Here is a 17,066-nt window from a genome sequence, read left to right as displayed (position 1 = left end):
CTCTGTTGACTCTAGAGTTAATGGTTCGTACAAAGCTCTGCAATTTATTAATATGGGAGTGTGTCCATTTGTTCTCTAAATACTTGTATATCAAATTCTAGAGTGATCGTATATTTCTTTCCGCAAATGCTGATTTTTTCTCGCTGAAAGTTTTATAAACTTCGATTTCATTTTTCTGACATAGAGTGCTGAAAGAGCCCTTAAATTCTGTACCAGCATCTACCCAAACTTTTTTAGGTCGCATGTTTCTTATCATTTTCCTAAACGCATCTGCTGTTGTTGTGGCGTACTTTGATTTTAAGGGTTCGACTCGTAGATAACGTGAGAGGCAGTCCACCGCAACCAATAAATATTTTACATCTTTGTTCTCTTTTGCTAATTTATCCACATGAGCCAAGTCTAGCGACCAAATTTTGTTTTTATCGTAGGCAATAACCTTCAGTGTTGGAAACTTTATTCTATATTTTTTATGCTTTATGTTTGCCTTTTTGCCCTCTAGGAACAATTTCACTTTACTTGGTTTCAAGTTTGTGATTCTTTGTAGATTTTTTACGCTTCCGTATGCTGCGGGACCTTTCGTATTTAACTCAAGCAATTTTTTCTCATTCGTCGAAAGACTCCCAGTCCTTCTCCTCTTGCTGAGTTCTGTCTTCCTTCGAAGTTTCGAAACCACTTCCGGCGTCTGAGGTTTCTTCTGTAAGTAATTGACTGGTTTCTTTGTGCTTGATTCCTTTTGGCGAAATAGTTTTCTTTTTTGGTTTGACAGTTCTTTGAGTTCTTTTCCGGATCGTAATTTTAGCATTTCTGTTGATCACCAAGTCTTCTTTAATGTCTAAAACCTCAAGAATCCTAAAATAATCTGGATTACTTAGTTTTTTAGTTGGTTGTTGCAAATCATAGAGAAAAATGGGGACATTTATTCCTGTTGCTGTTCCGTCAACAATGAAATTTTCATTTTCGTCTATAACAACTTTTTTTGACTCTTTAATGAGGCTAACTATTTTCTCCGTCTTGGTAAATTTTGCTGGCGCTAAAACGTTAAGATTTTGAAGAATTTTGTTCGCAATTTTTTTGACAATTCAGTGGGATCAATTGTTTCCCTTGTATCTAAAGTTTCGTGGTACTCTTTTTTAGTGTTTTCATTTGTTCGCATACGGTTCAAAAAGGAAAATTGAGCGCCGGTATGCTGAACACTGGGATCATTTAGAATTTGTGAGGTATACGGTTGCTCTTTCATTAACTGATTTTTGGGAATCAAAATAAATTCTTCAGCAGTTGACATAGTTTAACTCAAATGGATGAAACAAAATTTTATAATGAGTTGAATCAATTCGAAACCGGTTTTTGTTAGAAAAAGTGCTCGTCGTTTATCCATTGATGACTTTTTCTTGAGAACAGTTTCAAATATGTGTCTGTATTTTTCTAAGTCTCTTACTTTCATTCTAACATGACCCAGCAAGACATTGTGAAGACATTCACATAAAACCAGTATAACATCACTATCACAATTACGCAGGTATTTCCTTAACTGTTTTGGTTGCAAATGCACCATTTGCTTCAGTATAGGTAATTTTTCTTTTTCATTGTTTAGAGGAGTTGCTTCTGCTTTATCAGATGGAAGATAGAACACTGTAGGACCTGGCTCAGTAATATTTGAACAGTATCGTAAACAATCAGAAGTTTTTGGATCAAGATCGACAAGCAAATGCCCAAATGGTTCATTCGTTGCCAATTGATTGCAATGTTTTAAAAATTTAACAAGATTTAACTGCTTGCCTAAACATTCGACTTGTTGAATATCGTGGGCTGATTTGAACAAAATGATGTGTGATGTGTTCAAGTCTATTGTACGAGACCACTTGCTCTGCTGATAAAGATTGTGCTTTATTTAAATAATATTAATGTTTTTGTGGCGCCCTGCAGTGGCCAACTTAACAAATTCTTTGTCGTTATAAATTTCTTCGCACGAGTCGTCAATTATCAAAAGACAGTTTTCAAGGTTATTCAAAAATTCTAAATTGGCATACTTTTTGAAATTACTCCATGTTTTTGCTCCATTTTGATGTATATTTGTTGCATTTCTCGGTATAAAAGTTTAATGTTGTTAAATTTTGGGTAAAATGTGTTTCCACTCAACATTTTGAAAATTAACTCTGTTTTGCCACAACCTGAGGGCCCTACAACGGCCATGAAGACTCTATCTTGCGTAGATATAATTTTATTCGTAGTCTTGGATTTGGTAAAATGTATCCAACTAAAATTGACAATATGGATATTCAAACTGAGGTTTCTTCACAATTTGGTTTTAACACGGTTAACTTCACAATACGAAATGATATTAGCAGTAATATAACAAACATTTGCACAAAAAATACAACTTCTGAGCGTGGCAAAGTTGTTTAGTTACAAAATTTCCAAGACAATTTGCTGCTACTTTCTTTTTCGAAATAATTTTCCTCTACAACAGCCTCAACTTGATCGACTGTTACTCCCTCCATCTCAACACAAAAAAAATTTTGTTAAAAAAGTGTAAATTGGATATCAGTTTACATAAAACAACTCATAGCAATTAAACTAAGTTAGAAAGTCTTTCATATGAACCATGAAGCACTCAGAGAGTCTCTCAGTTTTGTTATAATGAACAATTTTGTGCACTCTTTCTTCCTTCACCAAGTGTTGAATCTCTTTTGGCAGTGAAGGATCGTTTGTCAATTTCTTCACCAACCGGGTGCTTCGACATCAATAAGAGTTTCGGAGGACAGACTCTGGGTTGATTTTTTGACATTCTGCTATCTCCACTGAAGAAAAGGTTCAATATATTACACTAAATGAGTGAATGAGCGAATTTCGTCCTCAGTCAGCAACAATTTAATTTTTCTCTGTAAAAACTGGTTTCCGGTTTTTATGGTTTTGTCTTTGGAAATTGAAAGACTCAGATTCCTGTCCTCCGTAATCATGGCACAAATTGTTGAACTCGGTGACAACGGTGCCTCCACTTTCGTCAATTCCTCTCTCATTGATTAACCAGTTGAAATAGAAAATGGTTTTTTCTTTTGCACAATGTTTGTTGAAATTGTTTTTGCAATTTGAATGATTTTAACAATTTTGTGTAAAATAGTTCAGATATCGAAGGACACTCCGCTCACGTAGAATATTATCCCTTAGCGTAGAATATTGCACCAGGATTCCGCAAGCGAACGCTTTGAATTATTTGTGTTAGATAAATGTAAGGATAATTTCCTATATCCCAATCAATACCGTGCAAATTTCTACTCAACCAACTGAACGATTGATTTGTTGTTGTTAACTCACTATAACTTATTGGTGGTAAAAATGACACGCAGTCAAGGTAGTCTTCAGTACAAATTCCAAACTCCTTAACAATAAATTTTGTTTTCTGGGACGAAATCCTTCAACGTCTAACACAACCGTTTTGCTGCTCAGCATTCCAATAAGTGAAAAATTGACGGATGGAAAATCTTTAGATCTAAGCAAAATAATATTCCCAACAAATGCCCGCTAAAACAGTTGCTGCTTTTCCACGGAAGCATATAAGAATAACCAGGTCCTTGGTTATATATTTCGTATATGAAACCACCTGCGTCGTGTAAAATAGCGTGCAAACGTTAAATTTTTGATACTTTTAGATACTTGTCGAGAGATGAATTGTCGATGCCAATTAGACCTCCATATGGACGCAACTTTAGAGCAATATCATGTTCAAAGCAGTCCAACTCACTAAAATATTCACTTGCTGCCGGGAAATAGTTTAATCTGACTGATTTTTCAGGATAAGATGTAGAAATGGATAAGTATTTGTCGTGAATGTTTTCCAAACAGTTTCTACAAAGAAATGGTTGATCAAAACCATTTCTCTGAAGAGTCTAAACCTTTTATTAATAACAATCATTGGACAACGAGTGAATAAGATTTTGTCATTCTAATAATAGCGACAGACTAACTCATCGGGTTTTGAATTTCATAATTTTAAACACTAAGAATCAATAACCGCAATGCTAACTGCCTGTTGTTTTTGTTTGTCCATGAATTCTCCAATTGGTTATGATAAGACATAGAACAACGCATTCGCATACTGTCTGTAGGCACTCTCCTTTCGCCTTACTATACCTAAGGTTAAATTTCTAAATTTGCTGTATTTTGATTGGCTAAGATAAAAATCAAATATATCCAACTATTATGCTCTACGTGACAAGTATAGTTATTGCTGTTTTCTGATTGGCTAAGATAAAAACCAAATATATCCAACTATTATACTCTACGTGACAAGTATAGTTATTGCTGTTTTCTGATTGGCTAAGATAAAAACCAAATATATCCAACTATTATGCTCTACGTGACAAGTATAGTTATTGCTGTTTTCTGATTGGCTAAAATAAAAACCAAATATATCCAACTATTATGCTCTACGTGACAAGTATGTTTTTGAGCTGTTCTTAGAAGCAACACGCCTAAACATGTAGCAAAAACAATTGAACACAAATAATCATTTTCTTTCAGTTCTTGCAAACTGTTTGGTTGCTCACAAAATCCAAAACTTAAAATTGTTTGCAAACTCTTTTCACAGTCTTTCCTCATTTCTTTTTGTCTTTCTCGACTATTGATAACAATCTAACTATTCTCGAAACGAGATTGATACAAAATTCTTAAAGTTTTAGAACAAATTTTTTTATCTTTCGATTATATAGAAAAGCTGACCAAAAGTTTTCACAACCTGACAAACTACCACAACAAATCATTATCTGCAACATTGTCTTCAAAGTTTGAACATGTCTCCGGTGGTAATTATTCTGAAAGAAGAGGCCAATCACGATTTGAGAACAATAGCATATGAAACTTACAAAAAAGAGAAAGTCGTTATTGTTAAAGAGGAGTTGCGGGACAATGAGTGGATTAAAATTAACCACATGGCGCTACTAATTGTACTTTTCGACTACATTCAATCATTCAGATTTGAAAAGGCGCTGATGAAAGGAGCACAGTACACGATCGATCATGTTACCGGCTACGTAAGAGAATTTGTTTTCAATCCAGAGACGATAGATGAAAATGTTAGGAAAATTCTTTTCGACTATGATATCAAAGAGATTCCTCTATACGAAAATCAGGAGATCTATTGGAGGGACCTTGAAATTATCGATAGTTTTTGGCGGATTCCAAATAGCCCGAAAGTCCAGACATTACAACTCGGTCAAATTCTCCCCTACCAGACTCAACGCCAACTCCCTCAACTCCCAAGGTAGCGGAAGTTCCCATAATTGCCAGCAGCAGTCGAGACGCCAGTGAGCATTTGCTTTGCTCCAAAGAAATGAAAACTTGATATCAACTTCTAATACTCAATTAAAGACATTGTTTCTTTTGTTTCTGAGATCTTCTAGTGTGAAAATTATTTTGTTAGTATTGTTTGTTCCATGTTATATAGCCTAATATTTCTTTCCATTTTTCGTCTCAACGCACATTGTTCCACTTGAAAGTGAATTTTATGCTTTCACTGCACTTTTAATTTATACAGAGTAAAGACTCTGCACATTCTATTGAACGCGCTATATCGTGATAGAAATCAAAGTAATCTTGAGACAACGACATACTACTTTCTTTTTAAACACAAACTCAAACTTGTGACCACACCTTGTCTTTGACAATAAAACAACACTTGTTCAAACATGTGCGAGACAGTAATAAAACTCAAACTCGACTGACTAATCAGAGAGTCGTAGACGAGCACACTGAATTGCTTATGTAATTGAAAGACAAATGTTGGCACATGTAGTAGACATAAAAATTCCTAAAACTCAGCCAACCAATCACAAACGCCGAGAACAAAACTTGCGAAACAATAAAATCAAAAACAAACTTTGTCATATGCACAAGTTTTAAATTAATCTTCAGTCAGCTCTCAACAAATCAGAGGTCGGCAAAACAAGTCCAGATTGGATAAAAATAAATGAACATTATAGACATACAGCTATAGTTATTGTTAGTGCTATGAAACTAATAAGAGAACAAAAAAGAGAAAACGAAAACTGTTTATTAAAGTAAGGAAAAAAACAGAATTTCCTTCACAAAAAAGAAGTTAGTTTTCTCAAGTATATAAGGGAAATGCACTGCTCATACTATCATTTCGCCTAAGTCACGCAGTAAGGTTCAGTCGGACATCAGTTTTTCCAGTTAAAATTTCGTTATGTTTTATAATTTCCCCAAGTTTTACACTATTTTACGTGATCACATTTGCATTATCCCTCAAACACCTTGTGTTACACAATTTACCGGTCTGCACCTATTGTCATTCACATTGCAAAACAATTTTTGCATAATGGAATTGCTTTTCGTCGAAGTATATTGCATAAAATTGTCCAAAAACATCAATTTTTACTCTAAATATATAGAATTTTTTTTCTCGATTTCTAACTCTCCCGTCATTTAAACGTGGTAGATTAATTGCTTTACCGCACATTTTCAAACACTTTCAGTACTTCTTTGGAACATTTCACATAGTTTTGAGCATTTATTTTGTCCATTTCATACGTATATTTCTTCCTTATTCTCTGCAAAGTTGCACTCTTTTCACCTCTGACGCCGCAAACTTCATACCAGACACAAAAATTCTCAATTTGGAGCCCTGGCACTTAAGTTTTATTGGTTTTCTAATCTGCCCACACTCCCTAATCTGGGATAACATATGTTCAATAAAACTATCAAATTAAAACCAGATGTTGGATTAAAACCAGCAAAATTGGACTCCATTTTGGTTTAAATGTAGATATATGACATGAAACTTATAGAATGTAGACATAAAACTTATCAGGAGATCGAAATAAAGAAAAGGTAAGTCAGTTATATGTTTTTCAAAAACCCATAAATAGTCTGCTTGACTAATAAAGGGTTTAAGAATTTTTAAACTTTAAAATCAACATAATGGACCCCAAGAAATTGCAAAAGTTTTTCAATAATTCCACAAAACTGTGAAATGTTTACAAGTTTTTATCCCCGCACAAAATAGCTGGAAATATCCTAATTTCTTACCCACCAAACAAAATTGGCAAAAATTTTACGAGTTTTTGTCCCCCAAAAATTTGAGAAAATTTTACAAGTTTTTGTCCCCGGCACAAATCGAGAAAATTTTTACAAGTTTTTGTCCCTCTGCCAAAATTGAAAGACAAAATTTTTCGACCTCAAAAATGTACCTCACCGATCGTCACGGGGGGGGGGGGGGACGTCCCCACCCGTTACAAAGCGTGTACACGGATCGTCACAGGGGGACGTCCCCCCCCCCCCCGTTACAAACCGTGAATTTGGTCTTACTACCTGCAACGTTGTTCTGCAAATTGCGCTGACAAAATGCCAAACCAGCTTTGGAATGAATTCGATTGTTCGTCAATGCGTACGAAAATTGGAATAAGTACCAAAATGGAATAAGTTACCACAGTGGCTTCGGTTGGCAAAAAATGAAAACGTTTTTAAGAAAACGTTGAATGATTTCTTGCTCTCACAACATGAAAAAACTCCTTTGAATAGTAACGTAGGAGCTTTAAAAAAGTTATTTTTATTTTTAGAAAGAAAACAATCGGAAGAAAATTTTATAATGTGATTCTTTAAGGGATTGGTTGATGTTTATTATTTTATTTTGTTTGAATGATTTCTATTTTTTTTTGTTTCAAGTATATTTAACCGTATGGTTATAATTTTAATCTACTTGTTGCAAAAAAAGACAAAATTTCAGCACGTGAAACGTAATTTTCAATGACATCGTCAGCGAGTGAAGGTTTTAAGAGTGGTTGTTTGTTTGTTATACAGAGGTGGCGTTTGACAAGCGGGACAACAGAAGTATGTTGTATGGAGAGAACTCGATGGTTGTTCCAGTGAAGAGTTACTACAGACTATTAGTGGAGGAAGTGTTCAACCCATTCTACGTATTTCAAATCGGTAAGAGAAATTCGGATCTTTTCCGTTTGTGCCCCCGCCCCCCCCCCCCCCCAGAAGCACATGCCATATTTTTACATAATGGTTTAGTGTGAAATGACACGTGCTCTCTAACTGGGGGGAGCATAACGTACTTGGGGGGGGGGGGGGCAAACAGAAACGTACTGGGGAAATTCTTTGATCTGAATTGAATTGAAATTTAAATGACAAATTGAGAGAGGTTAGAAATCATCTGCCATTTAAAACTTCAACTTTGGTGCTTGAGTCCGTAATTTGCATAGCTGTCATAAGTGTTTAATAGCTGCGAAGTGATAGCGATGCTGATCTCATCGTTGTTTTTCAATTCCAAGAGGAGTTATGTAATTTTTTTTGTGTTTTTAGTGTTTTTTTTTTAAATTGGTTAAGTGTCGCTCGAACAGTTGGTTAAGTTAAATTGGTTAAGTGTCGCGAGAAATTTACAGATGCTCCTGTCCATGCATTTTTTTTTGAGAGAGATAGAGAGGTAGTTGTCTGCGGGTGTTCCGCCTTCAGTTGATTTTGACTACGTGGTGCTAAGATCTAAGAGAACCAAGCTAATGAACTGACGCCAGTGTTAGTCGTGTTTACAAAGAGTTGACTTATTACTTGCTTTCGAAACAATATGCCTGGGCTGCCCTTAGCCCGCTGTTGTTTCTCGGCAACAGCCTTCAAATATTGTAAGATTTGTCTCGCGAATCTTTTGCTACCGTGAAAAAGTGAACAATTTCCGCGCCTCTATATGTAAAAAGACATTGTTTTGGTTTGAAAAAATTACCAGTTTTGAGATGTATTGCACATGTCCCCGACAGACAAGTGAGGAGAATTTTGTGTTCAAGGGTGGAGTTGTCAAAGCAGTTATTAATTGCTCTCAAACAAAGTTCGTAGCAAACATATTAGGGTTTCGTATTTTATGCGTTTTTTCACTTGACAATTTTTTTTGTTTAACGCTTTTAAATTTTCTTCAAAAATTGCAGAAACAGGTAAATCCTGGATGGAGTTAAGTGACTGGGCAGCTCTTTTAGAATCTTATTAGTCTGTAAGCATGCAATCCACTGAAACTGTTCTAGAGGCAAATTAATGGTGTGAAGGGTGGTTCTCAAGTAGTGGATAAAACAAGGGATTCAACCACCAGCAAAATTTGTCCCTTTCTCCTAACGCTAATCGCGCATGTCGAATCGGGCTAAATTTTACTGTTTGTTGAATCCCTTGTTTTATCCACTACTATATATTAGCTCTAAATTCAATAAAAAAATTAATTAAAATCAAAAATAAAAATAAAAAATCAAAGCAAAATTTACATTTCACTCTTTAAGAGTGATTCACTCTTATTCCGAGTGATCCCCAGTAGAAAAGATCGCTCTTTTTCGCTCTTAAAGAGTGAATCCCTCTTTTTTGATATATATATTTTTTTTATACTTTTTATTTCAAATTATCTATACTTTTCAATAAATTTATATTTTCTTTTGTTTTTTCTATATTTATTCCATTATTAATAAGAAATGATACAAAATTGTAGTATTTACATGAACAACTATCAGTGAAGCTGCTCAACGGAGTTGTTTTGCAAATTCCCAGATCCTCTGTTTGGTTTATAACTAAAGGACTTACAACTCTAGGACTTTGCCAACTGGGATTAATTGTTTTATCCGCGAAGCGGTTACACCGATCAGTTATATCAGGGAACCTGCTTTGCAGATTTCTACTAAATCCTCTAGTCAATTCTATATCTGGATGTTGTTTCTTTACATGAGCCCGTATCCCATCATATCTCACAACAGAAGTACAATATGGACAATTAACTTTAGCTGTAGTACAACTTCTACATGTATACTTACCCTCATCAAAATTATTTAGTGGTTTTATATAATTACACTTATTACAACATCTAGTTAATACTTCTGAGCTAGGGTTAGGGTTATGGATAAGGTTAGGATCTGAGTTAGAGTTATAGTCATAGATAGAACCAGAACCAGAACTAGAACTAGGGTTAGAACTAGAATTAGAACTAGGGTTAGAACTAGAAATAGAATTAGAATTAGATTTAGAATTAGAACTAGAATTAGATTCATTTTTAAAGAACAACCCCATGGGGAAAAATCATTAGCACAAATACCACTTAATATTATATTACCACACATACATTTATCAGTTTTTACTTTATGAAATGATTCATAATGATATTTTAAAACAGCAATGTTTCCACATTTATAGTTACACTCTAAACATTGTAAAAGCATTTATAATAGGTAAACTTTAATGTCTCTGATAATATTTAGCCATAATTTCAATTAAATCTTTAGTATTATCTTTAGATGTGATACACTCGGCTGAATATTTATTTCCTAAAGTATTGAGTGTATTAGTTTTACATCTCTTATCTAAGATCAAATCAAGGTCTAATTCTTTTTTATCTTTAACTAAATTTATAATCTCTTTAAATTCTTCATTATTTATATATAGTTTTTTCTCCATATCCAACATTAACTAATGTATTTACTCTACTCAACATTGTGCTTGCTCTCATTGCTACAGTTCCAGCATTTCTTGATATTGAATCGGAATACTTGTGCCTATAATTCCACCAATATTTGATAAAATTTTCATACCCTTTCCCATAATCATTTCTTTAGTTAGAACATCATTCTGAATTTTAATATTATTTAAAGTAAGAATTTTATTAAAATAAAACTGATAATTATCTTGATTAATAACATTTCTATCTGTTGCATTAATCATTAGTGGTTTCATATATGCTATAAGTTTATTTATATCTTCTCTTTCTAAATCATCTTTTAAACTAAGAGCTTTTAAATCAAGGAAACCAACTCTTGAATCATATATCATTGTTCTATTACTACTAATAATAATAAAAGTATTTTCCTTTTTATTATATTTAATTATACCATAACGAAGTTCATCTGACATTCCATCTGTACAATTATAATAGTTACTATTTAATTCACTAATTATTTTTTTGAAGTCATGTTCACATTTATATATCTCATTAAAGTTTTTAAATAGGTCAGGTCCATTATAGGTTGTTAAATAAATAGTATCACAAGTCATTCTTGCTGTATTAATTATTTGAGCTGGTTTATGACACATTACAATCATTTGAATATTATAATGTCTACCTTCAGTAAAATAATAACCTATATCCTTATTTAACCTATCACCCATATCATCAAGTACTATTACACAATTTTGAAATTTATACATATTATTTTTTGTGATCATATTTATATCACATTTATTAAACCCAGTATAAAATTATTAGACTCAGGATCTATCCAGTCTCTGTCATCTTTACACACTATAACTATAATTTTAGCTTGATCTTGATCAGTGAAACTGCTTCGCAGATCTTGAGCTTGAACTTGATCCTGAACTTGATCTTGATCTTGATCTTGAACTTGATCTCGATCTTGATCTTGATTTTGGACTGAGTATAATTTTAAATATTGTCTAATAAAATATGTTTTGCCTGTACCAGTTCCACCATAAACAATAGTATGTAATGGTGACTTTTCATATTCAAATCTAACTAGACTCCTATTCATAAATCCACCAAAGCTTTCTTCTAGTTTTGTATATTTACTTGGTCTTGAATCATATATTATATAACAAATTCCAATAATGATAATAAAAATAAAAACTGCACTACCTGTTTCCATTTTTATATAATAAATATAGATTTGATTTAGATTTAGACCTAGACTTAGATTTAGACTTAGATTTAATAAATTTATTATATAAAAATGCTCATCCTAACTTTTGAGGATTTCAATAATAAATTTAATATTGATAATAATGCTATGAGTGATATCAGAATAAAAGATATAGGTAAAGATATAAGTCTATCACCAATTGAGATTGTAATGAGAGATGATAAACCAGAAATGGTAAGTGAACCTAACTATAACATTATTGTAAATCTACATCCAACTGAAGGTACACATTGGGTTTTAGTTATAAGAAGAAAAGGCGGTCCAACATATTACTTTGATAGTTTTGGTGTAGAAACTCCACCTTTATTTTTAGAAGAATATGTTGATCTAGGCTCTAATGAGAGAATACAACAATTTGATGAATCTTATTGTGGGGCTTATTGTTTATATATGATCTATCTTATTGATAGAGGATTTAGAATTAAAAGTGCTTTGAATATTCCAGTTAATCAATGTAAATATCCAGGAATATATAATGAGTGTTTTTGTTTAAGTTGTAATGTTAATGATAAAGATAATGTTAATGTTAATGGTAAAGATAATGTTAATGATAATGATAATTTTAATGATAAAGATAATGTTAATGTTAATGTTAATGATAATGTTCATGTTAATGATAATGATAATGATAATTTTTTATATATATTGGATGAAAAACATGGTGAAACATCGGTGAAACACCGTATGGATGAAGCCTCATGGCGAAGCATGGACGAAGTCCCATCAAAAGTTTAAACCTAATAACAATGGTGAAACATGGACGAAGTCCCATAGTCCTACTAACAGTATCCGCGAAGCGGTTTCACCGATCTCTGTAAAGATAAATGATGATCTATATTCATGGTTAAATGATGATGATATAATTACTGAAGCCGCATTCCCAGATAACTTTAGATGTATAATATCTGGTCCTAGTGAATGTGGTAAGACATTCTTTTTGAAAAAACTAATTCTAGCTAGTATATACTTTGATACGCTATACATCATTGGACCTACTGGCGATCAGTACCATGGTATAGAAAGAATAAACCCCAAAGCAGATGTTGAATTTATTAAAGATATAAAAGATTTACCATCTCCCGATAAACTACCCAAAGACTTAAAGAAACTAATGATATTCGATGATGTTAGAGCCAAAGAACCAGTTATTAATGAATAATTTTGTAGAGGTAGACATAATAACTGTAATATGATATATCTTAATCAAAACCTGTTCTCTCTGGATAGGCAGAGAGTTAGAGAGAACTGTAATCTATTTATTTTATTTGAACAGAGAGGTAAAGTCCTAGCATCGATATATCAAGATTTCTTTAATAATGTTGAACTTAGTTATAATGATTTTGCTAACATATGTAATAAGGTATGGAAAGAGCCTTATAATTATATTGTCATTGATATAACTAAAAGTAAAAATATTAATGGTAAACTAAGAATTAATTGGGATCGTAGAGTTTTGTAGTTACGTTTAAGTTAAGTCATAAAGATAAAGACTAAACTAGATCAACGAAGTTGCTGTGTTAACACAGATGTAAAGTAAAACTTAATACATCACCATTAAAGTCTATAGGCCTTCCATGCTCATCTTTAATATGAAATTCTATATATTCTATCTTTAGTTACTTTTTGATATAAGATATTAGTTGGTATAATATTTATCAAGTAACCTGGTGGTTCTGTTGGATTAAAAGTATATAGTATGTCTGTATCTATACCATTATCTTTAGCTCCAGATATAATATTGCAATGAATGTTAATAGTACTAAAACCCATAATATCAATAATTTTCTGAGATTTATATATACCTTTATAAATTATTTTTCTAAATCCTAGTAATGAGGCTAGTGAGTTTTCTATATCAAAGCTGAGTGCTCCTTGTTTTATTTCCATTAAACATTTCATCGTATTCTTATCAGGTTCTATTATAACATTACCATCAGTTTCTTCTTTTATTAATTCTGCTATATCAGTTAACTCATATGCTCCCGGTGTAATAGTTGAATATAGCAACGGGATTCCTTTATTATTATGATTAAGTATAGATGTAATGTTTGGGCTTGAGGTAGAGATAGGGTTAAGGTTAGGGTCAGAGCTAAGAGCCCGAGGTAAAGCTTCATCATCTTCTATAACAGTACTAGCATATAAGAATTGATTATTTCTCCTATTCACATTAGACACCGAATTATAAACAGATAATGTAATTAAACCTAATCTTGTTGTATTAAGTATAGGTTCACTAAAGTTAAACTTTTCTGTTGGCTTTATCATTCTAAAGTTAAGTGTATATTCTTTAGTTTTAGTTAAAGCTTCGTGTATATTTTGTAGTTCATATAAAATCAAGTTGTCTGTCATTTTTTATCTAATAAAAATGGATTTTAATTTGGATGAAATTTATGGTTACAAAAATGATATACATAAAAGTAAGATTATAAAATATAAACCAAATAACCTGGCAACAATGAATACGATCAATACCAATATTAATATCATACTCAATAGAGAAGAGAATCACTTAAATTTGCGTGATTCCTATCTAGAGATAGAGTTCGTTGTATCAGATGATGCTGGTGGTGTATTTGCTAATGATGCTAATATTAGATTAGTTAATTATGGTATGATGGCATTGTTTAGTTCAATTAAGCTTGAAACTAGTGGTGGTAGGACTATTGAATATATAGATCATTGTCATCCTAATCTATTGATGTATAAGTTATTAACTAGTACTGATGATGAATATGAGAGTGGTTTTGTGAAAAATCAAGGCAATAGAGATAGTCAACTTAAAGGAGACCATATTGCTGCACAACGAGGTCATATGTATATGATGATTAAGATGAGTGATCTATTTGGTTTCATAAATGATTTAGAAAAGATTATATATGGTTTAGGATTTAAACTAATATTAAAAAGGAATAATAATGATAGAGCTCTATATAGAGTTAATGCTAATCCTGGTGCAGTTGCTAATGATGGTAATATAGAAATTAGAGATATATCATGGTGTGTACCTAGTATTGATCCTAGTAATGATAATAGAATTATTGTGCAAAAGGGTTTAAGTAAAAAGAATAATGTAGACTTTAGTTATTATGAAAGAAAGACATTTTATAAGAATGTACCCAATGCTACTAACTTCTTGTTTGATCTAGGTATGGAAAGTGGTATGGAAAGACCACAATATATTATAGTTGGTTTTGAAAATAATAATGTTAATGAACAAACTCATGGTGCAAGTACATTTGATGTAATGAATGTTACTGAATGGTATTGTAAGATTGGTAGTGAGTTTTATCCCGAGGATAGAATGAATATTAATTATGGAACCAATAATTATAATGAGGCTTTTAAAGAGATTGTTAGCTTTAATAAAGATTATAATGGGCTACCACATAATATAAAACCATATATAAATCATAGAACATTCAAAAGTAATTATAGAATATGTGTATTCGCTACTAGATATCAAAGGGATCATATAGGGCCACAACCAATACAACTTAATTTTTTAATTTAGTGCTGAAGTTGCAGATGTTATGTCATGCTTTAGTATTAACTAGAAAGGTTATTAGTGTGAATAGTGATGGTAATAAGATGGTAGACATAATATCATAGATATAATTTAAGTCATAGATATAATTTAAGTCATAGATATAACTCTAGCGATAATTATAATTTTAGATATAACTCTAGCGATAATTATAATTTTAGATATAACTCTAGCGATAATTTATAATTATAGTATAATACAGTTATTGTTATAATTATATACTTATACATAACCATGTACTTATACTTATATTTATAGCTAGTCAGCTCTAATTGTTACTCTTGTTACTCTTGTTAACACCCAACTATTTCTTATTAGTATTAACAAAACCTTTAGCATAAATAATGTCTACTTTCTTTTTTTTCTAGAGCCAAGCCTCTAGCTTCAAGCTTAACCTTGGGCTTGGGCTTAACCTTAGCCTTAGGCTTGGGCTTAGGCTTAATAACAACAAAGGGATTATACTTTTTAACTTCCATTATATTTTAGATATAGAAATGAGTCTTTTAAATAAGTTCAAAACTAATTCATATTGTGTTGGAGGTAGACATTATAGTGGTACTGTTAATATAAGAGGAGCTATCACTTCAAAAGGTACTAAAATGTTAAAAGGTAATTGTGTTTTATGTAGAAGGAATAATTCAATGACAGTATCTGATGCAACAATAGAAGCAGAAGGACTTAAAGATTTCTTTAAAAGTGTTGGTAGGGCTGCAGTTAACTTTGGAAAGAAAGTTGCTAATAATACAGTAAGAGCATTAGAAATAGCAAGTAAAATAGGAAGTGCAGCTGCATCTAGAAACCCTAAAGCAGCTTCAGCGGCTACACCCGATTTAATTAAATTTGCAACTACTGGTGAAGGTATAAAGGTAGTACAAAAAAGAAGAGGGTTATACTTAGGTACAAAGAAAAGATAATTATTTGATTATGATTATTATTATGATTATTTTATGTTTATGATTATGATTATGATTATATTATGATTATATTATGTTTATGATTATGATTATAACTAAGATTATGTTATATATTTATCGATCGGTGTAACCGCTTCGCGGATAAATATTAATACTAATATTATTATTACTAAAAACATTGTTATTACTAAGCACTAATATCTTTAATCTAAAAAAATACTCAGCTTGTTTTTCTTATTCTTCTTATAATCCTCATATAACTTAACAAATTTATTATACTCATCATTATCGATTTTATTATCATTCATTGATTTAGTATATAGTTTATTAAACTTATCACTAAACTGTTTACTTAAAATATACATTTGTGAATAGTTTATAATTTTATTTCTAATTTTTGTATTAATTGTTTTTGATAATGAACCACAAACAGTTGCTGTAGCAAAAGCTGTTGGTATAGAATAAGCTAATCCTATACCTGTTAATGAAACTGACGTTGTTGTTGCAGTTATTGCTATTGATGATAATACTAATTCTGTTATCTCAGCTATGTTAATATAATTCTTATATCTACTTAACTTCTTATTATAGTTATTAGTTTCAGTTTCATAATAATTTCTAATATCTTTTGTAATGTTAATATTGTTGTTAAATTTATTATTAGCTTGAATCTTTTCGTTTATCAATCTTTCTGATACTGATGACAAATCTGGATATAGTAATCTCTCACTCGGTGCTGTTGGACTGGTCATTGCTTTGCTTATTTTCATTAGTAAAAATTCTTTCTATTTCTTTCATATCTTTTTGATTAAAACTATAATGCATCTCAAGTCTGTCTTTCTCTTTATTATCAAGTAACTTTTTTTTAAAAGTATAGCAATTATATATTGTACTATAACACCTCTAAGAGATTTATTGTATTCT

General features: G+C 31.7%; 2 protein-coding genes across 2 annotated transcripts in view; both read left to right on the top strand.

The window, feature by feature from the left end:
* The window catches only part of LOC142344940 (sodium channel and clathrin linker 1-like), a 364,638-nt gene that overhangs the window by 110,765 nt on the left and 236,807 nt on the right, over positions 1-17,066 (top strand). The window lies entirely within an intron of this gene.
* The window catches only part of LOC142344938 (polyamine-transporting ATPase 13A3-like), a 74,714-nt gene that overhangs the window by 15,262 nt on the left and 42,386 nt on the right, over positions 1-17,066 (top strand). The window contains exon 4 of the mRNA XM_075397022.1: positions 7,813-7,941. Coding sequence (XP_075253137.1) covers positions 7,813-7,941 — 129 coding nt within the window. The remainder of the gene's footprint in view (positions 1-7,812; positions 7,942-17,066) is intronic.

This window comes from Convolutriloba macropyga, chromosome 8 (assembly GCF_964194025.1).
Source record: "Convolutriloba macropyga chromosome 8, txConMacr16.3, whole genome shotgun sequence".
Taxonomy (NCBI): Eukaryota; Metazoa; Xenacoelomorpha; order Acoela; family Convolutidae; genus Convolutriloba; species Convolutriloba macropyga.
Note: the sequence above shows the minus strand (reverse complement) of the source record. Positions and strands in the feature narration are given on the sequence as shown.